Here is a 27159-nt window from a genome sequence, read left to right as displayed (position 1 = left end):
ATTTGCCAAGGTTCCTAAGTGAGGATCTCATGTTCCGAATCCTTAGTCAGGCTAGCTACGAGCCGCCAGCAAGGAGAGGAAGTTCTCTCTCTCTCTTTTGGTAGGATAGCAAAGCACGTACCGGGGATGTATCTCGTACCTCCGTACCTACCTGCCTACCTATGCCTTCTGCACACTAACTACGGATACACGTGCAAAACCGCCCTGACTCTTGCCCGCTCCGTCTTGCTGCTCCTAGCCCCCCTGGCTGCTACTCTTCCAGAAATGGAGATCGATCAAGTCCACAACTCACACTTTGACCCAGTCCACAGCCCAATCGAACCTGGTTTCCTTCCCGCTGCCGCCCAAACCCCCCCCTCATTCCTTGCCGTCCTTCCGCACTCGAGAATGGGGCATTTGCTCGATAATGGACTTGGTTACCAGGTAACTTGGGTCGATCCCCCTCCGTCTACCCACTGTCATCTGTCCGTACCTATTTACTCGCGCTACCTAGGTACATACGGACAGACGGCATTGTCACTGACACGAACACAGGCCGCTTTCTTAGACACCGAGTCCGTCCGCCCACTTCTAATACTCCCTTTCTCCGCCCCTTCTTTCACTCGGACGACCTTTGTTAGTACTCCCACCTAGGACGGCCTCTCCCACTTCCCAGCCAGGAAGTCCAGTTTCGTTTGGGAAACCAAAGTCCGCAGCCGCGCAATATACTCCCGGCGCAGCCAACGTGCACAGTAATACACACTACGTGGCCCCGACCCCCATCGGGCCATCGCCCCAACTTCTCGTGCCTCAGGCTGTTTTCCTCCTAAACACCCCGGCACCCACGGGCAATCTGAGACTGTGAACCCTCGAGATTTCCAGAAAAAGCGAAGCTTTCTTGGCAAGGCTCCCTCTTCGCTCTTGGCATATGCAACCAAGAAACCCGCTGCCAGCATCTCTCCGATCCCAGCCTGGCATTCCATCATCAAATCAATTCCCCTCCCAGTCCTACCGAAAGCACAGCACGCACAGGTCCCTTGACCGTCCTGACACACCGAGACCTCGTGGAGTCGGTCTCCAGCCGCCCGAGCAGCCGTTTCTACTACCACCTAGACGAACAAGACACCTTGAGCCGCGTCTTGCTGCCTACGTGACGGCGTTTCCTCCCCGCCAAAGCTGCAAGCCACCAGTCAGGCCTTGCTTTGCGAATCCCCTCGTTGTATGTCGGCATCGAGGGCGCCATCTTCGCCTTCCTCGTCGTCGTCGCCCCTGCTGTGCCCCTTTCGCCCCATCACTCGCCATCGCCCGCCGCACCAACATCTGCTCCACGTCCACCGTTGCCGACAACATCACCCTCAATCATCACCGACCCGACCCCGAACCCAATTCCGACCGATCCACGACACAGCCAAAGGCCCGGCCCGCAAGTCGTTGCATACATGGGCGCATACTCGCACTCCAACGGCTCCGTCGAAGAAACAACCTCGTCCACTCGTTCGTTTTTCTCTCGCCTAGCCCTGCCCGGCCGATCGCGTTCGCGTAACCTAGCCGACTTCCACGTCCGCCCCGACGACCCCCACCGCCAGTACTCGGCCGGCGACCATGTCCATGGCGCCGTAGTCCTGACTGTAGTCAAGCCTGTCCGCATTACTCACCTCACGGTCGCCCTGCATGGCTACGTTCGCGTGCACAAGGGGCCAGCCGTCAGCGAGCCCCCCGTCGCGAAGCCTGCCCTGTCCGGTCGGACGTCGGCACAGTATCACGGCAATGGCTACGCCTCACTCTTTCAAGATGAGCAGGTGCTCAGCGGTGAGGGGAGGTTGGAGGCCGGGAAATATGAATTCAACTTCGATTTAGTCTTCCCTGAAAAGGGCCTGCCTAGTAGTATTGATGTATGACCTGTCCCCTCGGTTGACGCAAGGAAACGCAGTGCTGACGCATCGCCACTCTCAGTTTGAACGAGGCACGATTTCCTACATGATCACAGCGACTCTCACGCGCCCGACCTCGATATCGCCCACGTCATCTTGCGATCGGAAGATTCAGCTGGTTGAGAAAATAGATATTGGATCCCTGGCGCCTCCCCGCCCCCGGACCATCTATCTCGAGCCGATATCCAAGAAGTCAAGGCGTAGAAGGACCACCGGTGCTGACAAGGCGTCCCTCGCCTTGGATGCGACCGAGAATGGCTCCGACGCGGAACACCATGATGCTGAGCGTGCCATCGACTCACCAGCACCGACAGAGGAATCTCCGCACGATCCGCTAGATCATCCACGGAGCCCAACGCATACAGATATGCAGAGTGAAGTCAGCGGCGACAGCACTGTCAGCTCTAGCACAGGCATTAGTCTAGCCCGGGCGGAGCCTCAATTCGCCAGCAGCTCATTGTCAAATTCCAAAATGCAAGCAGTCGACGAGAAAACAATCACGGCTACGATCGAGATGCTTAAGGGTGGCGCGTTGCCGGGCGATACGGTATCAGTAAAGGTTTCGGTCCAGCATATCAAGCGGATCAAGAGCATGCATGGTGTCATCGTCACGATGTATCGGCAAGGCAGGGTCGACACAGCGCCGCCCGCTTCCATGTTCGCCGACATCATGTCCAAGGAAGAGGCCCGCAAGCTTGCGAAGGAAGACTACTATCCACGGTCGCGAACAGGTTTGGGCGGTCTTTCGTTAACCTCCACGTCGTCGCTCAGCGTTTTCCGAAAAGATCTGTCCCAGTCTGTCGCTCCTCTGATTATCGATCCGGCAACAATGGAAACAACGGTGACGGCATCGTTCAAGGTACCAGAAGACGTCTTTCCGACTATCAAAGGCGTGCCCGGCGACATGGTGAGCTTCAAATACCAAGTGGAGGTCCTGGTCGATTTGGGCGGCAGGCTTGCTAGCCAGCTCCAAGGGGGTGGCCAGTCGAGAGTGGCACAGTACGCGCCTGGTTCTGGCGCGACCGATGGCAACAACGCGGCCCTTACCTCATGGGGGGGCAACGTGATAGACACGGATCGCCTACGACGTGAAAAAGGAGTGATATCGGTCGTTTTCGAGGTGATTCTGGGCACAACAGACAGCACGAGGCTGCGCGGGCGGAGTAACACGTTGCGTACATTGCAGATGCGCGAAAGGTCCCTTAGCAGGGAAGAGGCTTCTAGCCCCTGGCCCGTCGACGACATCCACGGAGATGACGGTGAGAGCTACTGGCCGCAACCCACCCCTCAAATGCCGGGGCCGCTTGGTCGACAACCCACCATCATGATACAGCCTACGAGTCCGCCAGATGAGGTGCAAGCCCCGGCCTACGTGCCTCCTCCACAAGTCCCAGATGAGGGTGGTTTGACGGAGAAAGAACGAGCACGGAGGCAAGAAGAGAGGCTTTTACCGAGCCGGCCGCCTCAAAGGGGAGAGGCTGGCCCGTCAGGGGCATCGGAGCCGGAGCCCAACATCTACGATGCTGAGGATGAGCCTCCATCCGAATCACAAGCGCACCAAGGAAGCAACGGGGTTGGGGATCAGCCGTCGGCGCCGACGCTTGATGATATTTCGACATCGCGCGAGGCACGAACAGAAGACAAACAGGAACTTGAGCGGCAACGGTTGCTGAACGAAGCCAGCGCGCCACCCGAGTTTCCAGATGACTACGATGCCGGACCCAGCTCATCGGCACCGCCAGCCGACGTTGCTGAACCGTCGGCGCCGGTCTTGACAGACGAGAACGACTACGGCCAGCAGTATAGCTACAGTACAGAAGCAGGCGCTGGCCAACCCAGCCACCATGCAGCAGGCTCAGAGCCACTGCCGAGGTATGAGCGATGACCCATATGGGCGCATGGATGAGGACGAGGACGAGGACGAGGGTATGAGCAACAAATGGTTGAATAGTGTATAATAGGTTATGTGTGTCTGTTTGTCAAGCATTTGCGAGTGCGCCATCTACAAAGTACTATAGAGACATGAATGTGAGAAACGAATTGAGAGCGAATTACAGTACACACATGTGCCTTCTTTTTCCTTACTTTTTTAGAGTGGAAGGGACATGTTATAGTCCATATTTCAGTGCACACCTCTCTCTACATCATTGCACCGCAAGGAGGACAGACGAAAGTATAGCAGCATCGTCAAGTCGGCCGCACATGCAGTCGGCAGCTATCCCTCTCGGCACGACACTCTCCCGCGTGTCTGGCGTGTAGACGCTGCTGGGCCGATCATGCACACACACACACACACACACACACACACACACACACACACACACACACACACACACACACACTAACTCGCTGCGAACCATATCAAGCTTTGCTTTCGACCTACCACCTGCGAAAGAGATGAAGATAGAAGGCAGCATGCGAGAATACACGGCAAGTGACGGGTCATGTGCGGGCGGGTGGATGGGTGGAAGGGTCACGTCTGTAGGTACATAGCTAACTACTTTTAGTGTTGCCTAGGTATGTAGGGCAGGTACGGCGAGTGCTCCACTTCTATTGTTCCAACTCCCAGATAGAGAGAAATGCTTGTCGAAGGCTTGACTTGACGATCAAACAGTCCGTCCCCTGGGTTGGGACACTCCCCCCGTTTTTTCCGCGTGTCTTTCCGGGTCACTATTACACTTCATGAATACCAAGATGTCTCGCAAGTGGACTCCCGATTTTCCGGTTTCTCCTCCTTTTTCTTTTTAAGAGACGGATACGTGATGAGAAGATACATTTCCAGGTGCCACCCGCTGGAACGGCCGATTCGGCCCCGACGGCAGCGCGCAACCAAGACCGATCATGCCCAACGGCGTGTCTAGTGTCGTTACAGTTGCAGTATCAGGTCAGCCGGTCGTGGGAAAACAAGTGTCTATTAGTCACTGAAGTCGGACGTGCTGTGCCGGCAGAGACCCTAAACAGGCCAGAGAAGCCAGGGAAGCATGGTTGGCTGACGCCGCCGGCCTTGTAATCGTATGGAAGCTTGACGTGGGCGGGAACTGGGGGGTTGAGCCCATCCCGTCGAGACAGCCGTCGCCGCAAAGCTTGGCAGTGCTTGGACCCCAAGTTTTGATTTCCTCTTTCTCCTTTTTTCTGGGAAGCCCTGGGCGATCGGCCCTGCATTGTGTGCGGCTAGTCGTTGCTTGCGTTGTTTTGAGAGAGTGGTACACTAAAACGCTCCCTTCTCACAGGTTCGGGCCATTTGGCTTAACTAGGGACAAGATTGTCAAATTGTGAATTGGTCGTGGTCGGATTCCTGAATTCCAACCGCTTGTACCTAGGAGTTCTACCGATAAATCCGTCGCGGGCATTCGGCATCTTTCCCAGTATTAGTGGCTGAGCCTCGTCGTGTGTTCGGCACAGGTACATGTCAAGGCTTAGCCATTTCTTTTTGGTTGGTCCTGGTGGCAGGTGCTACCTACTGGGAAAAGTGTGGAAACGGAACGCGCAGCAGCGTCCCTCCTCGCAACCATGTTCACGGCCACGGTGGATCGTGGCATGTTTATGGGACTTTATGCGGGTATCTTTCGGCGGGGTCTGCCTCGGTGTTCAACTCTGCAAGGTTGTGGGCTTGGGATTGATCAAACAGTTGCATTTGACGTTTTGTGCCCCCCCCCCCCCCCCCCCCCCCCCCCGCAGTCGCGTCGGCATTTTACTCAGTGCGGACAGACCGCCCTCACCATAACATTTACAGAAGAAGAAGAAGAAGAAGAAGAAGAAGAAGAGAAAAATTAATACATAAATCTTACCGTAGTGCAGGTGTGGTAAATTTCCCGCAGATTACTGAGCGCCTGACTTCTTGTCGACGGGTTGGATGGCGAGGACATGGGCACAACAAACCAATCAGGTCCGCCCTTATGGAGAGACCGCGCTCTAATCGCAGCGAGAGCGCCCTAACCGCCTGACTTTCCTACATACCTAAGATAGGTACTGTAAGGTAGGTATGTACCTTAATCAGCGGGGTGCCTCGTCCGTGTTTGCAGACGATGCTATATTTCCAAACATCGTCGGGAATCTGTCTTCATGGCGTTCAATGCAGCCGCTTGTCGATTTTGGGGGTGGGCGGGCATCGTCTTCCGGAGGCAGCAAGCAGTGGCAAGATCGTGCCAAAGGCCTTTTGGGCCAGCGTTAGGATGTGCATGCGAATAGACGGAATAGACACGGCGCCATCGCCTTCGTCTCAGCAACCTGTCAGCGGTGCGCAGGATCGAGGCGAGAGGTTATGATGGTCGGGGCCAAAACAGGCGAAGGGACGCGGCATCAAACCACGCCACTGGGGCCACGACGACGGACCAATTGGGCCACGAGTCCCTAGATCGTGGCTGGCGCTGCTGCGCTCGCCCCTCGCTACAGTTGATACAGCCTCCTCTATCCTTAGTAGTATTCAGGTATGTAAGGAATTGTCAGCAACCTAACAGCTTCTCCACCCGGGTGCCAGGATTTCTCGAGGTGTGCGTTCCTCCGAGTCAGGCACGGAGAGTCCGCGGCTTGTTCTGGGTGGTTCGCGACTTTCTCGATCCATCGTTAGAGCCATCGATACTATAGCGACCTATGGCGGTCCCTGCTAGGCACACCGATAGGCCCTCGCTCCAACAGTACTTAGTCGATTCGCTCATTCGGAGCCCGTGCTAGTTACGACGGCACTTTGGTGGGCAAAGACGGGGAGGGAGAGAGAAAAGCTTGTACTTCGGCCCCGCAGCAGCGCCATCGCTCTCCCCGAATGGGTGCTGAGCGTCTGCTTTTGTGAAGTAGTGGTGCTGCTTGCGCAGCGGTGCTGGGTAAGGGTACTGTACCAAAGCATCCGCACCTCCTCCACTGGGCTGGGCTGGGTTGCAGCTTCGCCCAGCCTGTCGATTGCTACAGCCGCAGGGATCCTTTCCGCAAGACTGACCACTTGGGGGCGCCTTTTTATCGACACACATCTCCCAACCCCAAAAGCCCCAGCATTTCTTTTCATTTCGCACACTCACACCCTTCACATCTTTTCACATAGTATACTCTAACGTCATTCAAATTTGTCGTTTTCTTTCTTTGTGAATAGTCTCATTGTCCCGTGCCAAACCTAAACACCGGATACATCGAAATGGCCAGCCAAGACTACTACAACCAGGGTGGCAACTACAACCAGAACTACGGCCCTCCCCAAGGAGGATACCCTCAGCAGCCTCAGCCTGTAAGCCGGCCACTCTTTCAAACCGCCCCCCGTCCCTCCACAGCCGCATCCGCGATGCGGTCGCGCGCCCAGGATCCCATATTTGTACAACAGGAATACCGATGGCTAATACGCTCACCAGTCCTACGGCCCTCCTCAAGGAGGCTACCCGCAACAGCATGGCGGCGGCGGCTACTATCCTCAAGGTGGCCAGCCCCCGATGCAGTACCAGCAGCAACCTCCCATGCAGGCGCCTAAACAGAAGAAGCAGGGCGGCGGCAACTGCCTGACGGCCTGCCTCGCCGCTCTGTGCTGTTGCTGCGTCATTGACGAGACATGCGAATGCTGCGCCGAATGGTGAGTCTTTCACTGCCTGTTCATGACCGTCGCTCTTGTCGGGGTGGCTAATGTTCCCCTCAGTTGCGAATGCTGCTTCGAAATCTGCTAAATTGCCCACACTGTCCGAGAGAGAGACAGAGAGAGAGAGAGAGTGTGTGTGTGTGATGTCGACATTTCCGACATGCTTACGATGTCAAAGTTAAAAGGTCTGTGGCCCCTCTCCCTGAGTGTGGGGGTTCGAGGATTGCGAAACTCCAAACTGTAATTCTTGGGAGAAGAGCCCTCGAGCTTATACCCGAAGAGGCGGTGGTGGCGGCGACGACGACGATCGCGACGATGAGGGGAAGAAGGAAACTAGCGGCCTTGCCGCCTTGGCTTGTCTTCGTCTCCCGGCTACTCAGCGCAATGACTCTGAGATGACGAAGGACTTGGGATGGAAGGAGGAACTGAGGTATGGATTCGGGACGGATGGACGGACGGGACAGGGTCCACGATGGGTTCAGCGACGTTGTTGCTCACTTTATTCCCTGGCGTTTACGGCACTGTGTCTTTTATTCCTTGGTGTTGGCTGGGCATACTCCCTCACCCGTACGCAGTAATGGGTCCTATAGTAGTATTTCACCTCCAGATGTGAAAATGAACACATAATTTGGATGAACTTGGCCTGTCCTAGATCTAACCATAGCTTGAAGGCCAAGTGATTATCGGCACAGGCTTGGCTCCGGTGTACGTATCACTAGCCTCAGCCAGCCCGAGCCGACAGGTTGAATACCAATATAATATTCGCATTCTCGTGACCAATCTGCTCGGCACCATTATGAAAGGCACGTTTCAAAGTCACCAGGTTCAGAAGAGGTAAGTGATCAACAACGGTTCAATAATTTTGATTCCTATCGAAGGCGTTGAACCCTCCGAGTCAACCCTTGGAAATACTCGTAGAGGCTCGGGACACTTTTTATCGCTGGCTGTCGCGAAGACTTTTTCTAAAATTGCGTTCCGTCAACTCACATTTAGTTGTCCAACTGGACGTAGTTGGCAGGGAAAAGACCCTGCTTTCCACCGTAGGAGCCGAACCACCAATCCTCATCGGGAAACTCGAGATCCGTGATTGTTGCGTTCTCGGGGAATGAAAGTTCTGGATATGTGTGTTAGCACCGCAGCCTACAATGATGGGGGAAGAACCTGTCTTACCGTTGTCCTCGGCTGCCTCATAGTCGAACTGGGCAGTGGCGGTCTGACCGGCACCGGCACCAGCCGGTGCCGGTGCCTGTGCCGGCTCCGCTTGGGCCGGGGCGGGAGGAGGGGCGCTCCGTGCCGCCGGCGCCGGTTCAGGCTCGTCACCGACCAGCTCAACGTAGTTACTAGGGAACAAGCCGCTCTCGCCTTGGGAGTTGGTGCCCATCCACCAGTCCTCGTCCACCATCTCAATGTTGGTAACGTACTCGCCTTCACGGAGCTCCAGTTCGTTTTCTTCGGCCTTCTCATAGTCGTACTGGATTAAAGCCCGCTTGCCACCGCTCGACGCTTGGCCAGCTGCCACTTGCTCCTGACCAAATTGTTGCTCTGCGACAGCTGCAGCAGCGCCGCGGCCAACATCGTTAGGCTCCTCCGAAAGGTCCTCTTCTCTCGGCAGCTCTTGCTCGATTTCTTGAGTAGGGATGGGACGAGGAGGCTCTCTCTCCGCAGGGCGCTCGATCTCGACCTCGTGTCCACGAGCAACGGGCTGTGCAACTCTGATGGGAGACTGAGGCTCTTGCTCCTCCTCCTCCTCCTCCTCTTCTTCGGCGGCCTGTCTGGATGGCAGACCGGGCAGAGCAAATCCACCAGGAGGAGGAGGGCGGGAATCACTGGACGGGGGAGGCGGCGGCGACGGCTCGTCCTCCTCTTCCTGAGGCTGTTCACGTGAGAAAGCGGCAGCTCCGGCAGCAGCGCCAACACCAGCCCCGACACCAGCTCCAACAGCGATGGGGGCGGCATTTTTGAACCGGTCGCGGAGAGCGCCAACGCCACCACCGGGCGAGGTAGGCGTCTCAGTATCTCTCTGCTGGGGGTCTTCGCCAGTGTTCTCCTGGCTGATCTGGCCACGGCCGTATTCGGCTGTCTTAACGGGACCCCAAGACCTACCAGCGTACCCACTCTTCCACTCTCCGCTCTTCTGTACGCCGATAGGAGAAGTGGCCGGAGGCGAGACGACGTTGGAAACGGACCCTCCTTGCTTGCCCTTCTTCTCGGCCCAGAGTTGAGCCGGTGTCTTGCCGCCTTGGTCGGCAAAGGTACGGCTGGCTGCGCCAACAGGTGGGGGAGCCGGCACTGAAGGTGCACCAAAGCCGATACCACCAGGCGCCGGCGCCTTGGTGCCGGTGAACGCAGCTGCGCCGCCAAACTTGTTGGCAACCTTGGGCTTGGGCAGCGATGTCAGGCGCTCAGATTGGGATTGGTTGAACGCGGCACTTCGTTCAGCCAGCGACTTAGGCCGCTCGTCATCTGCAGCCTCCTGTTGTTCCACGGGCTCCGACGGCTTCTGCGCCTTGGCGCGAATGGCGGCAATGTCGACCTTGCCGACAGGCTCATATGCGCCCTTGACAGGCGCTGGCCGGTCGTCGTTCTGGTTCTTCGCCGCGGCACGAATGGCAGCAATGTCTACCTTTCCAACGGGTTGGTACGCGCCTCTTACAACATCGGGCCGGTCTTGCGAGCTGTTGCCGTTGGAGCTGGAAGGTTCTTGCCGTTGCTTTGTGAGCTCAGCCATGTTGACCTTGGTGGGCTTGTACGCCGATTCGACCTTCTCCAGCTGTGACCGAGTCACCGGCGGAGCATCTGCTCCCCAGCCATCGTCGTCAGCGTTGACAGTCTTTCGGTTTCGCGCGGCCACGATGGGGTTGACATTTCCAATGGAGGAGGAGGTGGGAGTGAAGACGGGTTTAGAGGCCACAGGGGGTGGGGCGGCGGAAGGCGTGGAGCTGCCTGCTGAGTACTTGGCACCGGAGGCATCGGCAATCTTGCGCATGACGCTCTCGGGCTCGAGGTCGCTTTCCGAGCGAGCGGTAATCTGGACGTGGTAACCGTGAAGGATCTTGGAAACGGCCGCGGTGTGGGTAGTGAAGTAGCCCTTGGTTCTCTCGGGGACACCGCCTCCGCACCAGGCAATCAGGGCATTTTTAGGAAGGCCGGAGTTGGGATCCTTTACTTTGACAAAGGCGAACTGGATGCGGCCCTCGTTGAAGTCCTCGATCAGATCCGAAAGCTCGCCATCTGTGTGGGTGAGGACACCTGTCAGCGCATGCCTCGCCGAGCAACGTCGGGCGTGGGGAGCTCGGTGAAGAGCGGGGGAACCTACCGCCAGTGCTCTGGACCTTGAGCACACTCTCCTTCGCACCGCTATCTTGGAAAGCATTGGCCAGAGGAGCTTGAACGGAAAATAGAGCCCATTGAGCGTACGTCGGCGAGCTCGAGTTCGGAGGCGGGCCGTTGATGACGCTCTGGTAGCTGCTCTTGATCGAGGGTCCGTTGATGGACAGGTTGAGTGACGCCATTGCAAGTTTGGGCAATGAGCTTAACTGGCAGTGGTCGCAGAACGTTGGATCGTCGAGAAGTCAGAGTAATAGGGAGATGGGAAACAGAGATAGGGAAAAGAGTAACGCAAAAGTGGTCAGGTCATAAAGATCTCCGTCGGGGAGTCGCCTATGTCTTGCGGGCGAAGAAGCTGACGTAGCAAACCAACCGCCTTTATTGCAGAATGGTCGTGGACAGCCGAAAGTTGGAGAGGCGCAGCACAGGTGGAACTAGAACTTGGAGGTGAAGCACGGTCCCGCCAGCATCCAATACGCGGGCGGTCGGTTACGCAGTTCAGCGTTGTCCAGTGTCGGGCCAAGTGTCGAGGCGGGGCAGGGAAAGTGCTGTGGCAGCGCCAGCACCAGCCTGGTACCTAAGGTACGAGTACGGCCGACCCACGAGTACAGTGACGCACTGTGTTCCAGAGGTGCTTGCCGCTTTCGCTTTCCGCTTGGAGGATCCCTTCGCTAGGTACATGGGTGGGCTCCCTTGGGCACACTTTCGCCTAGTAACATCATCCACATATGCAATCAAGCCTCATAAATCTTGCGCCAGATGACGCAACAGCCAGTCTCTTACGTTATGGGCATATCTCTATGTAGTTAAACCATCTCCTATCTGCGGAGATCGGTATACCCGTCATAATCGCAACGAGTCCAAAAATCTCGCTCACGAATTGCCCCTCCAAATGCCCCTCCACGTATCGGAGACTTGTGGTTTATCAGCTGCTGGCCTTGTCATTTCGCGATCCAACGTCCGACCGAACCCGTCCCTCATCCGGTGTTTGTTCCACAAGACTCAACAACTCCACGCGACTCCTCCCTACGGCCCTTCTCCCCCATTGACCTCAAATTCCTTACGACGCGCCTGATCCATTGAACAAAAAGGGTACACGATCTAGGAAACCACACAATGTCGACGATCACGGAAATCACCAGTCTGGCCGACTTTGAGAAGCACATTGCTTCCACACCGCCTTCCACCCTCCACATCATCTCGTTTCACGCACCATGGGCCGCCCCATGCGCCCAGATGGCGACCGTCCTCGCGACCCTTGCCTCCGAGTACCCCGTCACCAGCCCCCCGCAGACATCCTGGGTTTCCATAAACGCCGAAGAGCTTAGCGAGATCAGCGAGACCTACAACGTCACCGCCGTCCCCTTTCTCGTCCTCCTGCGCAACGGCCAGGTTCTTGAGACCGTCAGCGGCAGTAGCGCCGTCAAGGTGCGCAACGCGATCGAGACACACGCGAAGAAGCCTGCTGCCGGCGCCACTGGCACGGTAAATGGGAACCAGGGCGTCGAGAACGGCCCCAGCGCCGCCGCGCCGGTGGAGGAGGCTGTTGATCCAGCCAAGGCCAAGGAAGAGCTGTTCAAGCGTCTGGCGGACCTCGTCAAGGCCGCCCCTGTTATGCTCTTCATGAAGGGCACCCCCAGCTCGCCCCAGTGCGGTTTCTCAAGACAACTTGTCGGCATTTTGAGGGAGAACTCTGTCAAGTACGGCTTCTTCAATATTCTGGCGGACGATGAGGTACGGCAGGGCTTGAAGGAGTACGCCGACTGGCCTACTTACCCTCAACTCTGGGTCGACGGCGAGCTGGTTGGTGGTCTTGATATTGTAAGTTCTCTTGGCAACCCTCCCCTTCCCTATGCCGGAAGCTAATCGATACTCTTCTCTAGGTTAAGGAGGAAATTGCCAATAGCCCTGATTTCCTTGGCCCCTACAGCACCAAGGCCAACGCAGAGGCTGCCGCTACCTCGTAAGCACCATGGGAACAAGCAGTCTTCTGCCGAATCACTCCGCCTGCTTCCCACGACACGATCAAGACGTTCTTAATGTCTTGATGGTTACACATACCCCGACTGCGCTCGATTTACTCCTCTGCCCAGTCATTCCAAGTCAAACCTGCCGCTGCTGTGTTTCCAGCTGAGATGATGACGGCAGTCTCTGGTGATGCCTTGTCGGTTATCAAGCGTATTTTGTCTGACAAGCGAAGCGTGACACTTGCCTCCGGATGAACCCTTTGAAAGTGACCCCTTTCATGGGTGGTAGGAGAGTCTGTACACCACTTATTGGTATTTCTCCCTTCTTCTTTTAGGTTAAAAGTGGACGAAGCACTAGCAGATGGACAGAGGGCTTGGGTAGCATTGGGCAGACACCTAATTCAATGTGGTTTGAGGCCTACAAAGAGACAGGTTGGGGATATAACTTCGGAGGCAAGGACACTTCTAGTCAAATGGGCGAGTCTTCGCGTTATGGTCAACGAAAATTGAACTAATTGAATCATGCTTCTCTCTTAGGCGGGAAAGTATTAAGCCTGCAAGCTGGTCCCTTCTTTGATGTTAATTCTTTTCACCTCAGATACTTGGCATCCAAAAAACGAATACAAAAAAAAGCGAACAAATGACTCCGATCATAGCAATCTATTGAAACTTCATCTCTGTATATCTACATCTAATGGCCCAGCAATCTGCAACAAAGAAGTCATGCCGGAAATCTCATTGGCCCTTTCCTTCTACGGTCCATCTTGCAAGCCATGGTTACTTCCTCACGAGCTCCAAAACAAAAACACTTCACCTTCAAGTAAGGCTGGCTCACTCCTCAGCTCCCTTCCCAGTCTGCAGCAAGCTGGCAACCTGGCAAACATCGTCCCAGTGCAGGTTGCCCTCGATGACAATACTACGCGGCCCTCTTATTGACTTTGACCTTCGAACTTTCGAGGGGAAATGTGCTAGAATTTGGTCCTGCAAATTGTTGGAAACATTCCTGTCCTGGACACCCTCGATGAATTGATTGATGAACCGCCTCATGTCGCTGCCGGTCTTTGGGGTGGCCTTCTGATAGTCGTTTTTGGAAGCCTGCATGTATTTCCGAAAGCTCAGCACCTGACGTTTGGCGAGCCTAGGGTATTCGATCTTAAGCCTTTTGGGTGCTGGCGTCGTTGGAGGAACTGTCATAATGCTGGATATGTGGGAAACCACTTCGCAAGGCATCGGCTGCTCGTTAGGTTCGTATGCTGGCAGGGCCTCCTGCTCTTTGCGTTTGGAAGCGAACCGAGCTGTTCCATGTTAGTGTTTTTGGTCCGTTCCAAATAACACCACTTACTTGAACCATTTTCCTCGGGGTCTGCTTGCGTTGCCTGCAGAGAGATTTTGGTAGAAAGCTGCTCTACCTTACGATCCAGGACAAGTCTCTCTTCGTCACTTCGAACAATCTTGTCCGCCAGAGCTCTGATCTCTGCCTCTTGTCTGCGTATTTTGTCTTCGGCTAGCGAGTAGTGACTGTTCAGTTCGAAGCCCATATCGTCAAGCCGTTTAGGCATGGGCTGAAGTTCTTGCAATCTTGTCTCGCTGGCCCTAATCGTCTCATCGCTTGCCTCCTGACGACGAGATATGCCTTCGAGTGTCCGTCGCATCGTCAGGAGCTCCTGTAGTATCACGATATGGCTGGTATTGAATGCCAGCTGGGTCGCTGGGATGGTGTTACTGGCGGTACCGAGCCCGTTTGGTGTGTTGCTGGCCACCTGCCCATGCGTGTTAGCTGCACAGCTCTACCTGGAACTGGAGTCTTGCCCAGAAGGAGACATCTTTTGCTTACGACTTCTCTTGAAGTGGCTGCATCACGCTCGGAATTAGCGGCGGTATTTGAGCGAGTTTTCGTCATGACGGTTGGAGGATTGACAGTGGTATCGATGGGATACCTCTGCATGTGTCGTTGAACGTTGAAGAACAGGGAGTAAGCCCGCGAACGAGATACACAAGGTGGATGTGAGATACGGGTATCCGGACGAAGGAAAAGAACTGATGGAGACAAAAATGCTGTCTGTACACGGAAACCCGTGTCCAGAATGGCCAAGTAGACGCAATGTAAAAAGGGTGTCGAGGGCGTATCGACTGCTGAGCGTCAACTGTGATATTCTTGAAAGGGAACTAGGGTTACCCTTCGGACAGATGACCACACCTCCTCCGGGGTCTAAATGGCATGTGAGGAAGGCGCGTTGGACATAAGGCAGACCTATCCAAGGCAGGACGTTCGTTAGAGGAAAGTGCCCCAGGCTTACTTTCAAGAGAAGCTTATGTTCAAACAGGGCTTAGAAGCCTCGAGTTTTATTTCTGCAGGTAGGTAGGTAGGTATGTAATTGATCCTTCATTATTGAGCCCGATGATCGCTAAGCACCTAAACAATTAGCCCCTTTTATGTTGTTGTATGTTAGGTAGGTATCTCACAGATACAAATTGGGTTTTACAACGCCCCTTTTCAAGCATGAACCTGCCCATTTGTCCCGTTTGTACCTCCCACAGCCAGATCCTTCCCGTTCCTTGAAGGCACGCCTTGCCTCGGAGACCTTCCCTGCACAGTCGACGATTCCCCATCCTCCAATGCAACCGAAGCCTTACGATTGTTGCTGCCCGGGCGAACCTCTCCACCACCTCCATCACCCTTGACGGCGGTCCACTTGCCCACGCTCGTTCCCTGCTCCCGCTCCTCAGCAATCCATCCCATGAAGAGCGCAACATCCTTTGACACGACTCCAAGCACAGCCTTAGCCTGGATCCACACCGGTAACATCCCCTTAGCATCCGAAGCCGTCGCCATAATCCACTCAATCGCGCCGGTTGGTAGCCTTCGCACTCTCTCGACACTAACGTACGCGCCGACCACAACGCCTTTATCCTTGACGAGCTGCCCTTGGTCCGACTCCGCCAGGTCCGTTACGGGCATCGACACGACCACGAACTCGTCAACGCCCCTCGCCTTGGCCGAGACGATGAGCTCGGGAAACACGCGGTTCTTGAGCGGCATTCCCAACTTGTGCTTGATCTCCGATACACCGACCTTGAAATCCTCCCATAAAAGCCCCGCTTCCTCGACAACGACACCCTTACAGTCCCACATCAGTGCCTCCCTAGTCTCCATCACGTTCGGCGTGAAGGCCTTCTCGGCCTCGACGTGGTCGTCCTTGAAACACTTGACAAACTCCTCCCACGCCGCTGTCCCTTTGCCCGGCCGATCCTTGTGAACACTCCTCCGGCATGCCCACGTCTCAGTGGAGATGGAGTTGTTGTTCGGCAGCTGGTTCCGCGCCGCCTCCTTCTCGAGCTCGACAGCGGAGATGATGCGCTCGTACTGCTCAACGGGCGCCGTCGACTCGGGGAAAGTCTTGGTGCCTTTGGCCTTCCACTCATTAGGTCGCGCCGTGCCGTCCTTGGGCGCGACGGCGTCGATGAAGGGGACCGCCTCCTGCAGCACGGCGATCAGGAACGGCGCCAAGTCAGCTTTTGTTGCGCTCGAGGCCGGGAGCTGCTCCGTCCGGATGCCCCATAGGCGGACTAGAGGTCCCAGGTTTTCATCCTCCGTGTTCATTTCGACTGTGTTTTGCAATTGTCTTTTCCGGTTGGCAAATACTGGGGTGTTGCGAATAACGTGTGCGTCGTCGCCAAACCGACCATAACAGTATTGTCGCGATCGATACTGGTGACTTCTATTATATAAGGAGCAGTCAGTGAGCAGACGAAGGTTATACTACGTCAACAAGCAAACTCAAAACCCCACGTTCGTACGCGGCTGTTTGCAAGGCGATTGCGTGAGTGACATCTTTTGTGGGCGAGCTCCAGCTCCAGTTACAGTTCGAGCTTGGGTTGGGATGGGAGCGGGAACTGGACGGGGTGGGGGGATGTCTGAGACGTATTCCCATGTCCGCCGCACTGACCTTGAAACAAAACAGCGCCGAACGAGTTCGGCTGCGCAGAAGTCAAATGTCGTAATCATCGATTCTGGAGCGGATACATAGCACCGTCAACGGCTGTTCGTCAACGATCGGGTGTTCAAGAATTCTGAAGCGAGCCAAACGCAAATGAGAGCTGCGTTAACACGGACCGGCAGGATGCAAGGTTGTCGTGATGTCATAACGATATTTGGTATTAGTGTATTATTTATCCTGTGGTAACCGTCCAAGTCTGCCACGTTTGCGTCATGACGCTCTCATGTCTATGTATCTATTTTCTCCCTCTGCCATGTCTTATGTGGTCATGATGGCTTGCAATATACATTTCCGAAACCCGAAGCCCCCATCCTAGAAACACACGCATCCTTCACCTATCTACGGGTTGCGCTTCTCCCAGTAAATGTTGGCGGGCTCCAGAGGACGCGAGAATAGAGAGGCGTAATCGGTACCGTTGATGCGGTTGCTACCGTCGACGTTACGGAGTTTGAAGTTTCTGACGATCATAGCAGTGATGGTCTGGAGCTGCAGGTTGGCAAAATGCTCGCCGATGCAGCGGTGACGGCCGGCGCCGAAGGGCAGATATGGCGACGCAGCGCCCTTGCTCACCAAGCCGTAGCCGTAATCGATCGTCTCCTCCTCCGTGACGTCGTTGCCCCCGAGTCGGGGGGCGAGGGGTGAGTCGGCATCCCAGCGGTGGGGGTTCCACTGTTCGGGCTCAGGGAAGTAGGTAGGGTCGGAGCCGGAGACACCAGGAGCGGCGAGGAGGGTGTGGCTTGTTGGAACGACATACTTTGTGCCGGGGACGGGCATAGGAGACTTGACGGCGCGCATGATCGAGTGAATCGGGGCATGGAGGCGGAGGGTCTCCTTGATGATGGCCTGGTTGAGGGGCAGCTTGGCGAGATCTTCGTAGGCCAGAGGAGGCAGATCGGCGCCGAGAGCGCGGACTTGCTCCTCGTAGAGCTCCTCCATAATGTGGGGGTTTTGAGCGAGACGAAGCATGATCCAGGAGCTAGTAGACGAGGAAGAGTGCTGGCCGGCCATGAGGAGAGCAATCATCATGTTGGCGATCTCGTGGTCGGGGACCTTGGTGCCGTTCTTGTAGGTCGAGTTCATCAGGTGGGACATGATGTCGAGGCCGTTGGTGCGACCCTGCTCGCGGCGTTCCTTGATGGTGTCCATGTAGATTTGAGCGATGGTGTCGTGGGCCAGGTCACGCTTCTTGTTCCAGGGAAGAGGGGCCCAGTGCAGCACAAAGTTGATCGAGGTGAAGCCCATGTCAAGGTCGTGGTACAGGGAGGCGAGTGACTCGTCGAATTTGTTGCGGATCTCGGCGCCCTGGAGGGCGTGGGAGGCGGTGAAAATGGTAATCTCGGCCATTTTCGTGGGGATGTTCACGACACCGGACTTGCCCTTGAAGTCGAGACTGCGCTTGAAGTAGTTGGTGACCTCGTCGGCGACAATAGGGGTGTAGGAGCGGAAGGCTTCAGTGGTGAGGGCGATCTTCATGAACTGGAGGGGCACGCGACCTGTCAATAGGAAGCCTCGCGCAAAGAGAGTTTCGGCCTGCCGCATACCTTCTTCTGCTCCATAAGCTTGGAGTTGGGGCAGTCGTAGACGACGTCGCGACCAAAGACTGGGGTGGTTAAAACAGTGTAGATTTCCTCGGCGTTGACATCCTTGAGCTTGCCGTTGAGGATGAAGTCGTTGCCCTGGGGGCCGACAGCGACCGTGGTCTTCTTGCCGAGGAGAACAAACGTGAAGATATCGCCATACTTTCAGGATGATGCCTGTCAGCAAGAGCACCAAGAGTTGCTAAGACTCAATATCGGTGGGCGGTGGGAGCGCATACCTTCTCACGGTTGGCCTTGAAGAAGGCTGGGGGGTCCATGCCATAGATGACGGTGCTGCCAATGAAGGGGAACCAGTGGAAGACCACGGGCGGCTCGTTGGAGTTCTTGAAGAGAATCTGGGAGGCGACGTTGAGGACGACAGAGAGGAAGATAACGGCGCCGACAATGGTGACGATTTGCAAGCCAGTTCCTAGTGTCTGGAACTGCTGGGACAACGGTCCCGCGACCTCCTGTAGGAGACCCATGCAGGGCGAGAAGGGAGGGACGACGGAGGAGGATGCGTCAATTGATGTTGCCCGGCGTCGGGGGATATACGTGCGGTTCAAGCTGACGTGAATGAACGAGATACTGGAATAGCTGTGGCACGGGGAGAGTGGAAGTCATTAAGAATGGGGGGTTCCAGCCGTAGTTTTAAATGATCCGTTATGAGATTAGATATCTGTCGCGTTTTGTTGGGTCCCACCTTTTGCGTAACCAACCTGGGCAAGCAGCACGGTCCATGCGCCATGCACCATGCTCATACTCCAAGCCAGCTGCTAGTCTGTATGAGAGAGAGAGAGCTCCAGGCGGTCAAGCATATCGCACACGGGGGCCCAGAAGCCGTGACATCTGGCCACCTGGATCGCGTTTTGGGGCATCTATCACAGGGTTTACGAATGCAATGTTTAATTTTTCCTCTCTCCTTCTCAGGTTTCCATCCCAAGGTGCCCCTTTCTCTTCCCTGTGCCCTGCTGTTGGTCCAGGCTCGACGTTGCCCCAGAAAATCGGGAAACCAGGGGGGATGGAGCATTCGGTGGCACGAACAGCCTAACCAATCACGGGCCATTCGTATTCGTATTTGGACCCCTCCCTGCCTAATCGAGCAGTGTACAATGGGAATGATTCGATGCATGTGCCAAATCCCCAATGTCAGAAACCACCTTCCAGAGCGATGAAGCCATTTCGAAATTGCCTTGCTGCTGTCGTCAGTTTTGTCAGTGCACCTTGCTATTGTCACCTTTCCATCCCATAGGGTCCGATCCGCTGTGCCTCTCCCCTTTCCCCTTCCTTCTCGCCAATCACCCCTCCCCCCTGCCCTCCCACCATTATTGACAGAACCCGTCTGGCCACTCACATGCCCTTTATTGTTAAACTGGCAACCCGAATAAGAACTCGAGACGGATTATGCTCTGACCTCTCTAGCCTTCTAGGGTTTCTTTCTTTCCTTCATTTTTTTTCTTTTCATTTTTTAAAAAGCTCAACGCTGCAATACATCAACAATTACGCAGTCCACTATACAAGTCCCGATGTGTCATCTTGGTTGACGAAGCTAGTGGCTAGAATCAAGAATCCCCCTTAGCGCAGACTGACACAATGCTGCTAGTTTGTCGTTTCAGCACATGCCATCTTGAGTGTGTTAAGCAGTATACCCGCTAAGAAATGCGAGTTCTAAAGACGTGAGGTCATATCGGGAAAAGCCACATGCGCTTCTTCGGAGACCAAAAGCCTGGACAAGTCGTTGAAGAATTTCCCTAGCAATTGCAGAGTATTTCGAAGCGAACTACAGCAGAACAATCAGAACAACAACCTGCACGGGTTGAAGCTGTCTCTGTACAGGATTTGTCATGTGGTCCGAGTCGTCGATATGGAGACACGCAACGCCGTTATGAGGGACATTATCCCTATCCTATGTTTGGCAGCTTACATGCCACTTCTCATTGTAACACAGGCCACGGCAGAACGAGACTTGGAACACAAGGGCAGCTAGCTGTATTGATCTGCATTAGTCTACTGATTGCCAACCCGCCAAAAAACCCATTCATTACCCACGAATTCCACCGATGTACTGGCGTGTCCTGTTGTCCAGGAACGCACTGTTCCGGATACAGTAGTCAACTCGCATTGAGAGGAGTAAACGGATCGCACCGGTCATTAGCGGCTTCTATGGAGCCAGGCGTCTGAGCCCCCCCTCCTCCTTTGTGGGCATTTGCTCCGACCTTTAATGGGGCATAGCCGGTGTTAGGGACAAGCCGTGGCAACTGATGCTCGTTGTCCCTCCGAAGAGTATTTCAGATACGTCGTTGATGACCAAAGAGATACTGGGCAAGCTGGAACGAAAAAGCATAGCACAACCACACGTACGTACACAGCAAATGGTTGGATGCGACTTGGGACTGTATTTTTGTTTAGGATCCGGCTAGCCGGCGTACACGCTTCTGAGCCAGCGCCTAGAACCAAGGTTTCTTTGTATGTAGTTTGTTTTTAATGTATGATTAGTTGATGCAGTAGCGACCGTTTGGGCTGTACTCATTTGACCAGCCTCCAATGCATGCAGCGTTTGCTGGACAACAACTACAGAGGTATCTCTTTTCCCGAAAACCAAAACGAACATATCCAAGTAAGAGAGATAAAAAGTAGAAGCGGTTGTGCCTTTCGCTTTGGACGCCGTACACCTTGAGCCATGCTAGTAAGATTTGTTTGCGGAATGGCCTTCCTCATGACTCGAATTGTGCGAGCCACGCATGCCATTCCTCTAAATTCGTTTTCGATTTTTACTTCCTCCTGGTCTTTTTGAAAAAAAAAAAAAAAGGGGGGGGGGGGGGGGGGGGGGCGGGGAGCAGATTTCGCTCAGAAAGACAGACCGGTCCATCCATAAGGACCGTCGACGTTGACCCAGTTTCCCGATTCCATGGCGGAGTCCCATCCCATCATGACTGCGAGCAGACGACAACCCATGGCACTGACGGTACATACGATCGCATCGCTTGCGCTGGCAAGCACGGCGAGGTCCATCATGTACGCACGGCCAATGTAGCCCCGAAGACGAAGAGTCTCGGCCGAGGGAGCCAGCTGCTTGTTCTTGGCCGTCGCAGCGTTGGATGCGCTCATAGACGAAAGACCAAGGTTCCAGAACATGGCAGCGAAGAATCCGCCCTCCCAGCCAAAGGACTCATCTTCGAATCGATGCATGACGTGCCTGTCCAGGGTGGCCTTATGGGTTTCCTGCTTCGAAGCGAGACGAATCTGCTCCTGTGCACGCATAGAGCCTCTGAAGTCAACAGATTCGTAGACGGTTGGGTCGTCGGACGCCAGTACGAGAAACGACTTCTTTTTGGCGAGCTCGTCGTCGGCGCCATCCCTGCCGGACTCGTTGTAATTGACATCGATGATTTCATGGGCGCGGTTGGCGATGATCTCCATAGGGATGTAAGTCCCGCGGTACTGGTATTCGAGGGGGTGGCAATCGCCATGTCGAACGTGAACGCCGACGACAAGGCCATCGTTCGGGTTGGCGTCTCCAGTGAGGGCTTTTGTCTTGATTTCCTTGACTCTGTTGAGAACGTACTGAGTGTCGTCTTTGTTCAGGTCGAACAGAGCTCGATAGCCCTCGTGTGCCAAGTCAAAAAGCTCTCGCACTCCCCCCTCATCCTGGGCTCTGAAGTCGGCGTAGGGTTTGCTCAGAGAGCCCGCCCAAAGATCCTTGGCCGTCTCTGAGGTGACTACAAGATGACGAGCTCTGGGGGGGCAAGGGATCATCTCGTGGCGGGGCGGAGGGCGGCAATTCGGAATGGGTGGCGCCTGGAAGATGTCTGTGTACTTGCCGTACGCCCAGCGGGAGTCGTCGATGAAGAAGGCCCTGCCTTGCCTCTGTGCAAGTCCGTAAAAAGTCCACAGGTGCATGATGGTATGTCCAATTCCAGCGTCCGCCGTCTCCAAAACGAATGTCATCGAACTCTGGCAGACTGGCTTTTCAACTAACGAGTCCTTGTTCTCCCCGACCAAGGCTCCGTCTCGGCCCTGGCCCTTGCTCGGCCATCTGCTATTCGCAACGTCTGGTAAAAGACCCGACTTCTGAGCTTCTCCCACATCCACAAAGTACGGGTCGGCCGGAGCCTCGTGGCCCAGGAGGTTCTGATCGGGAATCTGGGCCCGGTGGCGCATGTCCCTCACACGAGCAGCAACTTCTCGGCACTTGCTGCACATGTCTCCATACTCCTTCACCGACAACGGAAAATCGTAGCTCGGGGGGATCGACACCGTCCATTTTGATTTTCCACTGTGGTCGGTAATGACAATGGGGGTCGGAAAGTCGGGCAGGTCATCCTGGCCCACCATCTCAAAGTCTTCATGCGTGGTAAGGTGAGGCAGGTTCAGCCTTGGCACGCCGAGGCTGCTTCGGAAAGGGAATGTTGCGAAGTAGAACAACAAGGCCGCAAATGCAATCCAGAAAGTGAACCGGAATACGCGGCTAGGTCTCGGGTGAATGGGCGACTTCCGAGGGGGCGGGATAAGAGCCGGCAAGCTCGGCGATGGTGGCGGTGAAGAGAAGAGAAGGTGGTTGAAGCTGAAGCGGGCGGAAGTGGCAGACAAGGGGACCTTCTCGTAACTGGAGTTGTGGTGTGAAGCAGACCGCCGCAGGTTCATCCGCGGGTCGGATATCGACAGCTTGGACTTGCTGAGATCCAGTGGGGCCGGCATGTTTGCTCGCATTATAAGCAACGTCGATGGTGTATGTAAAAAAGGGTGGTATCCTGAAGAATCGAAGGTTCGTAGAGTCGTTTTATGGACCGTGCCCACTAATATGATGGCGTCGTTCCCAAAGGGTATCTTTCAACAAAGGAAAGAAGAGGACAAGCTTCGTGTGGGGATGTTGAGGCTGTGAGAACGGAAGATCGACCGGCTGAGTTGTTTTTGTAAAGGAGTGTCGGCGGGCGTCGAGCCTAGCTGGTCATGGACGAGAGAAGTCTTCTTCCTTCTAGGAAGCGTTCATGGTAGTAACGGCTCCAGCAGCGGTCGCACAGGATGGATGGCCGGATTGTGCAGACGGCAATGCGGTGGTCAGCGCGGTGGATGACGAGCAATACAGCGTCTGCGTACAAGGCGTGACCGAGGCCGTTGGCGCGGTCGAATCGGGTCTGGAGAAAGAAGAAAGAGAAGAGGGAAGAGGGACGTAGGTGTAGAAGAGACCAGGGACGGTGGGGAAGAAGTAATGTTGTTCGGTCGTGGACAGATCAGGATAGACTCGGTCGCAAGGTGGCTTCCAGGGTAGCAGCAGCTGCAGGAGCTTAAAGATATCCAGCGGCTACGGAGAAGGCAAGCGGCCCTAGCCCAGTCCGAGGTGGTCTACTAGCAGAGAAAGCAGTGAAGAGGGCCTGAGGGAGGGGGATGACGGAAAGAGACGAAAAGTGCGATCAACTGCGTGAGGTAAATGACCAGTAGTGGGTCTTGGCGGCGATCATCAAAGACCAGGGTTCAATTGGGCGGGGAGCTGTTGCAAAAGCAGATGATGGGGGCTCGTGTTCCGTTCGCTCGGCCGGAGGTGCTGGCCTGCTGCGTAGGTATGTAAAGAATAGGTAGAGGAGCTGGAGCGAGCGAGCTATCCGAAAAAAGACGCCTTCGAAATACTAGAGACAGACTCGCCGGAGCAGTTTTGTATGCGTAGGAGTTGTCCAGTCTGTGGACTGTTGTTGTGGCCTTTTGTTCCCTCGGCCTTCCCGGTTTTTGCCAAAGTCTATCCCGTGCTTGCTTGACTGACAGTGCAAGAAGGGAGTACGGCAACGGAGTATAATTGGGCGGGCACACAAAGGGGAGAGAAGATGGGACGATGTGTTGTTCGTCCGGGCCTTTGACTTTGATACCAGGCCTTACATACATACAGCCTACGGAGGGGGGAGAAGAACCCAGAGGCGATGGGGGTGTACGCGAATGGGGGGAGGGGGGGTGGCCACTGCCGGCCAAAAGATGGGTCGAAGGATGGGCGAATGGAGAAACGGGGGGAGATTGGGGACGAGAAGTGTCAGAGCTTGTCGTTGTGTCAAAAGAAGCGCAGATGTAGCGCCAACGTCCGTGGGATAAAGTGTCAGCTGTTGCCCGTCAATGCCTGAAGCGGTTGTTTGTGTCTTGCTTGTCTAGCAGAAACTCGGGTGTCCGGGCCTTGCGTTTGCAACAAAGGACAAAGGTCAGACGTCTGCACAGGTTGAGGAGGAGGTGGTGGTGGTAGTGTTGGCGATGGTGGAAGAAGATGATGAAGAACAAGTGGAAGAGTGAATGTGGGACACTCTGATCCCAATGCGTCTTTTTGGCATCTGACCTGATCGTATCTATTTTTTTCTTTCTTTTTGCTGTTGCTCTCGGTGCGACTACAACGGCGAAGGGTGGTCCGACGAAACCCGCGAAACCTGGTGTGCGGCGTACTTGACATGACGATGGACAGCAGCTGGGCAGCAGCCGCCCCGAAACAACGAACCGAAGCAGCCGCGTGGCAGTGCGGCGCGTCTGCGGTGACAAAGCGAGAAGCAAGTGCGTCACTCATGCGGATCGTCCAGGGCTGGCGACGGGGTTTCTTGCTTCTCGCAGCATCACGATCGGCCCCGAACGGAAACTCAGTTCAGGGTTTCCCCTCATCTTCAGCTGGGCTCTTATGCCTCTCTCACTTTTCCGTTGGCCAATGCTCGAAAGACAGAAACAGAAAGAAGCGAAGCAGATCGCACGGGATCGCCACACCCAAGCTGATCCCACAACCACGGTCGACGACTAAGTCGGAGCCTTCAAGGCCGCAGAACCGAGAGCTCTTCTCGGTGTGACGGTTGGGTTGGACGAACAGTCGCGTTGTATTCACCTTGAGGTTCCGATTCGGAACGACGCGGTGATAGGTATAGTGGATGACGGCCTCGAAGAAACCTGGCCAGAAGCCTAACCGTTATGCCAACAAGAACGACATGGGAACGCCGCCCAAGAGGGAATCGAGGACTCGGATGGACTGTCGTAGCTAGAGAGATAGCACGAGAACAAGAAAAGTTGAGGGAGAAAAAAAGACCGAGTATCGCACCCGGAACGCTCGTTACAGGGGACCGGATTCGGTACGTGCAGCCAAGGCTCCCAAACGGGAAGCCAGTGGTTCATGGATCACTGCGTCTTCCTGGATCACTGGTCTGGCGCGAGGGCGTTGGTATGGATTCAGGATTGGTTGTCACCCCCACCTCATGTGGCCGCCAGTCACGATTTTAGAACGTTTCAGATTACCCGGGGGGAGGCTGTCCAGGAGAAGTAGATGAAGCAGCCACTAAGAGGCCTGGCTCCCCTGTCCCTGAGCATCAGGGCTCACTAACATGGATTGTCGGATAAGAGCCGTCCGCCCTTCTCCATCCGCTTTTGCTGTCCGAGCCAATCAGGAATTGTTCTCATCACGTCCCGCAAACTTGCTCGCTCCTTTCGGCGCTCCTGCCCCTGGTTTCTCTCGCCTCTCATTGGCTTCCTGGTCGTCGCATCTCCATCTGTTCCATCCCGGACTTCCCATCTCCTCTCCGTAAGTTATATCGTACGAATGTCTAGGTGCGTACGATAGGTATGGAAAGCAAAGCTCATGTCAGTGTCAACTCATCTCATCATTCGAGCCCGCTCGTTCCGGTTGTTCTCATTCATTCCATATATATGGTTGGTGAGCAACGAGGGGCCAGGAGCTACGGTCCCTCCATGCCAGCAGAAGTGTCCGAATGTCCGTCTTCTTGTCGTTCATGGCTCCCTCGTCCTCAACTCATAAGTTCGTGGGGCCTCAAAACCCCTCACTTCCGCAGCTGCAGCAATAAGCGACTCGCAAGAAACATGTCATGATTAAGGGCACAGTCCGAAAACAGAAGGCCGCACGTGGACATCAAAACGGGTAACTGCCACCCTTGTCGCGGCCCCTTTCTGGGTTCCTCAAATTTTGGGGTCAATTCCGACCTGGCGAGCTCTTTTCTTCTTCCTTTGCGCCGGATAGGACCGTTGGAAAGAGAAATTCTGCCCCCGCCCATCCTTTGCCCTCTGCGTGCCCGATCCGCTGTCCTGGTAGATTGGCCAACTCTAGCTCAATGTTTTGCCGGACACAGAAGGAACCAACGAAGTCTCGTCGCGGTTCGTGAGACACCATATCGCTCAACGCCGGACGGCTCTGGATCATGGTAGCACAGGAAACAAACAGACTTGAGCTCAACAGACACGACGGTACTCATTTTTAATGAACCAGCCGACAACATCACCGCAGCCAACACGGAGTACGCATACCCCAGCCCACCTTACGGCGCAGGAGACAAGAGAAAAAGCACAAAACGACGCCCGGTCTCTGCGAGAGTCATTCAACCTTGGTCTAAGTTTATTGTTTTGCCCTCCTCTGCAGATCGCTATCAACAAACGGGGACCCCGGCGGGAGGATAGTCAATTGGTCCCCATTTACGTCATATGAACACCCAAACGAAAAGTGACATTACGGTCTGTTCTCTTTGTAGAATCAAACTGAACAGCCCGCCTGTCGCGCCGTGTCATGTCGGCAGGCAACGGCAGATGAAAACCTCACAAAACCCACACACCTCGTTTCCTCCTCAGCCCGAGATCCTCCTCGTAGGAAACAAGGCAAGCCGGGGTCACACCCACCCACTGTCCATTCTTGCCCGAAATTGCGAGGCAAAGACATAATAACACACATCAAAACATCGGTGGGCGAAGACATGATTTCGAGTTCACCCAAGGCACATGCTTCCATCATGTGAAAGAAACCAATATCATCGCTTCCTCATGTGCCATGATACCACCTTCTACCCAACTCTCGGGAAGCCTTGTCCAAGCGCACTTCCC

General features: G+C 55.1%; 9 protein-coding genes across 9 annotated transcripts; 4 read left to right on the top strand and 5 right to left on the bottom strand.

Annotated features, from left to right (window-relative positions):
- The first annotated feature begins 534 nt into the window (after nt 1–534).
- Nucleotides 535–5172, top strand: CDEST_02766 (Putative arrestin-like, immunoglobulin E-set). Its single transcript, XM_062918925.1, has 2 exons — nt 535–1871; nt 1933–5172. The coding sequence occupies exons 1-2, from the start codon at nt 1419–1421 to the stop codon at nt 3793–3795; spliced, it is 2316 nt and encodes a 771-aa protein (XP_062774976.1). The 5' UTR covers nt 535–1418; the 3' UTR covers nt 3796–5172.
- Nucleotides 5173–6879: 1707 nt separating this feature from the next.
- Nucleotides 6880–7674, top strand: CDEST_02765 (uncharacterized protein). The gene is made up of 3 exons (XM_062918924.1): nt 6880–7122; nt 7244–7458; nt 7522–7674. Exons 1-3 carry the CDS (start codon nt 7033–7035, stop codon nt 7547–7549), a joined length of 333 nt encoding a protein of 110 aa, XP_062774975.1. The 5' UTR covers nt 6880–7032; the 3' UTR covers nt 7550–7674.
- Nucleotides 7675–8300: 626 nt separating this feature from the next.
- On the bottom strand, nt 8301–11242 carry CDEST_02764 (Putative SH3 domain, actin-depolymerizing factor domain, ADF-H/Gelsolin-like domain superfamily). The gene is made up of 3 exons (XM_062918923.1): nt 10778–11242; nt 8632–10692; nt 8301–8575 (listed from the first exon to the last, which is right to left on the bottom strand). The coding sequence occupies exons 1-3, from the start codon at nt 10971–10973 to the stop codon at nt 8451–8453; spliced, it is 2382 nt and encodes a 793-aa protein (XP_062774974.1). The 5' UTR covers nt 10974–11242; the 3' UTR covers nt 8301–8450.
- A 440-nt stretch (nt 11243–11682) lies between these two features.
- On the top strand, nt 11683–13578 carry CDEST_02763 (Putative glutaredoxin, Thioredoxin domain, Thioredoxin-like superfamily). Its single transcript, XM_062918922.1, has 2 exons — nt 11683–12609; nt 12672–13578. The coding sequence occupies exons 1-2, from the start codon at nt 11905–11907 to the stop codon at nt 12753–12755; spliced, it is 789 nt and encodes a 262-aa protein (XP_062774973.1). The 5' UTR covers nt 11683–11904; the 3' UTR covers nt 12756–13578.
- A 1-nt stretch (nt 13579) lies between these two features.
- Nucleotides 13580–15089, bottom strand: CDEST_02762 (uncharacterized protein). Its single transcript, XM_062918921.1, has 3 exons — nt 14590–15089; nt 14098–14542; nt 13580–14050 (listed from the first exon to the last, which is right to left on the bottom strand). Exons 1-3 carry the CDS (start codon nt 14698–14700, stop codon nt 13587–13589), a joined length of 1020 nt encoding a protein of 339 aa, XP_062774972.1. The 5' UTR covers nt 14701–15089; the 3' UTR covers nt 13580–13586.
- A 19-nt stretch (nt 15090–15108) lies between these two features.
- On the bottom strand, nt 15109–16853 carry CDEST_02761 (uncharacterized protein). Its single transcript, XM_062918920.1, has one exon. It carries the CDS (start codon nt 16354–16356, stop codon nt 15250–15252), a length of 1107 nt encoding a protein of 368 aa, XP_062774971.1. The 5' UTR covers nt 16357–16853; the 3' UTR covers nt 15109–15249.
- A 31-nt stretch (nt 16854–16884) lies between these two features.
- CDEST_02760 (Putative cytochrome P450) lies at nt 16885–18967 on the bottom strand. The gene is made up of 3 exons (XM_062918919.1): nt 18570–18967; nt 18295–18492; nt 16885–18229 (listed from the first exon to the last, which is right to left on the bottom strand). Exons 1-3 carry the CDS (start codon nt 18813–18815, stop codon nt 17093–17095), a joined length of 1581 nt encoding a protein of 526 aa, XP_062774970.1. The 5' UTR covers nt 18816–18967; the 3' UTR covers nt 16885–17092.
- Nucleotides 18968–21177: 2210 nt separating this feature from the next.
- On the bottom strand, nt 21178–23040 carry CDEST_02759 (uncharacterized protein; the record flags this gene model as incomplete). Its single annotated transcript, XM_062918918.1, has 1 exon — nt 21178–23040. One exon carries the CDS (start codon nt 23038–23040, stop codon nt 21178–21180), a length of 1863 nt encoding a protein of 620 aa, XP_062774969.1.
- A 1709-nt stretch (nt 23041–24749) lies between these two features.
- Nucleotides 24750–25133, top strand: CDEST_02758 (uncharacterized protein; the record flags this gene model as incomplete). Its single annotated transcript, XM_062918917.1, has 1 exon — nt 24750–25133. The coding sequence occupies one exon, from the start codon at nt 24750–24752 to the stop codon at nt 25131–25133; it is 384 nt and encodes a 127-aa protein (XP_062774968.1).
- Between the last annotated feature and the right edge of the window lie 2026 nt (nt 25134–27159).

This window comes from Colletotrichum destructivum, chromosome 2, assembly GCF_034447905.1.
Source record: "Colletotrichum destructivum chromosome 2, complete sequence".
Classification (NCBI taxonomy): domain Eukaryota; kingdom Fungi; phylum Ascomycota; class Sordariomycetes; order Glomerellales; family Glomerellaceae; genus Colletotrichum; species Colletotrichum destructivum.
This window is presented reverse-complemented; position numbering and strand designations above follow the sequence as displayed.

What these genes read in the sequence shown, in the direction of transcription:
- CDEST_02766 (XM_062918925.1), top strand. Translation starts at nt 1,419, where the DNA reads ATGGGCGCATACTCGCACTCCAACGGCTCCGTCGAAGAAACAACCTCG. An exon ending in GCCTGCCTAGTAGTATTGAT is followed by an intron (nt 1,872 to 1,932) that starts GTATGACCTGTC and finishes CGCCACTCTCAG; the next exon opens with TTTGAACGAGGCACGATTTC.
- CDEST_02765 (XM_062918924.1), top strand. Translation starts at nt 7,033, where the DNA reads ATGGCCAGCCAAGACTACTACAACCAGGGTGGCAACTACAACCAGAAC. An exon ending in ACCCTCAGCAGCCTCAGCCT is followed by an intron (nt 7,123 to 7,243) that starts GTAAGCCGGCCA and finishes TACGCTCACCAG; the next exon opens with TCCTACGGCCCTCCTCAAGG. An exon ending in TGCGAATGCTGCGCCGAATG is followed by an intron (nt 7,459 to 7,521) that starts GTGAGTCTTTCA and finishes TGTTCCCCTCAG; the next exon opens with TTGCGAATGCTGCTTCGAAA.
- CDEST_02764 (XM_062918923.1), bottom strand. Translation starts at nt 10,973, where the DNA reads ATGGCGTCACTCAACCTGTCCATCAACGGACCCTCGATCAAGAGCAGC. An exon ending in CAAGGTCCAGAGCACTGGCG is followed by an intron (nt 10,693 to 10,777) that starts GTAGGTTCCCCC and finishes TCACCCACACAG; the next exon opens with ATGGCGAGCTTTCGGATCTG. An exon ending in TGAGGCAGCCGAGGACAACG is followed by an intron (nt 8,576 to 8,631) that starts GTAAGACAGGTT and finishes ACACATATCCAG; the next exon opens with AACTTTCATTCCCCGAGAAC.
- CDEST_02763 (XM_062918922.1), top strand. Translation starts at nt 11,905, where the DNA reads ATGTCGACGATCACGGAAATCACCAGTCTGGCCGACTTTGAGAAGCAC. An exon ending in TGGTTGGTGGTCTTGATATT is followed by an intron (nt 12,610 to 12,671) that starts GTAAGTTCTCTT and finishes ACTCTTCTCTAG; the next exon opens with GTTAAGGAGGAAATTGCCAA.
- CDEST_02762 (XM_062918921.1), bottom strand. Translation starts at nt 14,700, where the DNA reads ATGCAGAGGTATCCCATCGATACCACTGTCAATCCTCCAACCGTCATG. An exon ending in CAGCCACTTCAAGAGAAGTC is followed by an intron (nt 14,543 to 14,589) that starts GTAAGCAAAAGA and finishes AGTTCCAGGTAG; the next exon opens with AGCTGTGCAGCTAACACGCA. An exon ending in CCCCGAGGAAAATGGTTCAA is followed by an intron (nt 14,051 to 14,097) that starts GTAAGTGGTGTT and finishes AACATGGAACAG; the next exon opens with CTCGGTTCGCTTCCAAACGC.
- CDEST_02761 (XM_062918920.1), bottom strand. Translation starts at nt 16,356, where the DNA reads ATGAACACGGAGGATGAAAACCTGGGACCTCTAGTCCGCCTATGGGGC.
- CDEST_02760 (XM_062918919.1), bottom strand. Translation starts at nt 18,815, where the DNA reads ATGGGTCTCCTACAGGAGGTCGCGGGACCGTTGTCCCAGCAGTTCCAG. An exon ending in TCAAGGCCAACCGTGAGAAG is followed by an intron (nt 18,493 to 18,569) that starts GTATGCGCTCCC and finishes TCATCCTGAAAG; the next exon opens with TATGGCGATATCTTCACGTT. An exon ending in AGCTTATGGAGCAGAAGAAG is followed by an intron (nt 18,230 to 18,294) that starts GTATGCGGCAGG and finishes GTGCCCCTCCAG; the next exon opens with TTCATGAAGATCGCCCTCAC.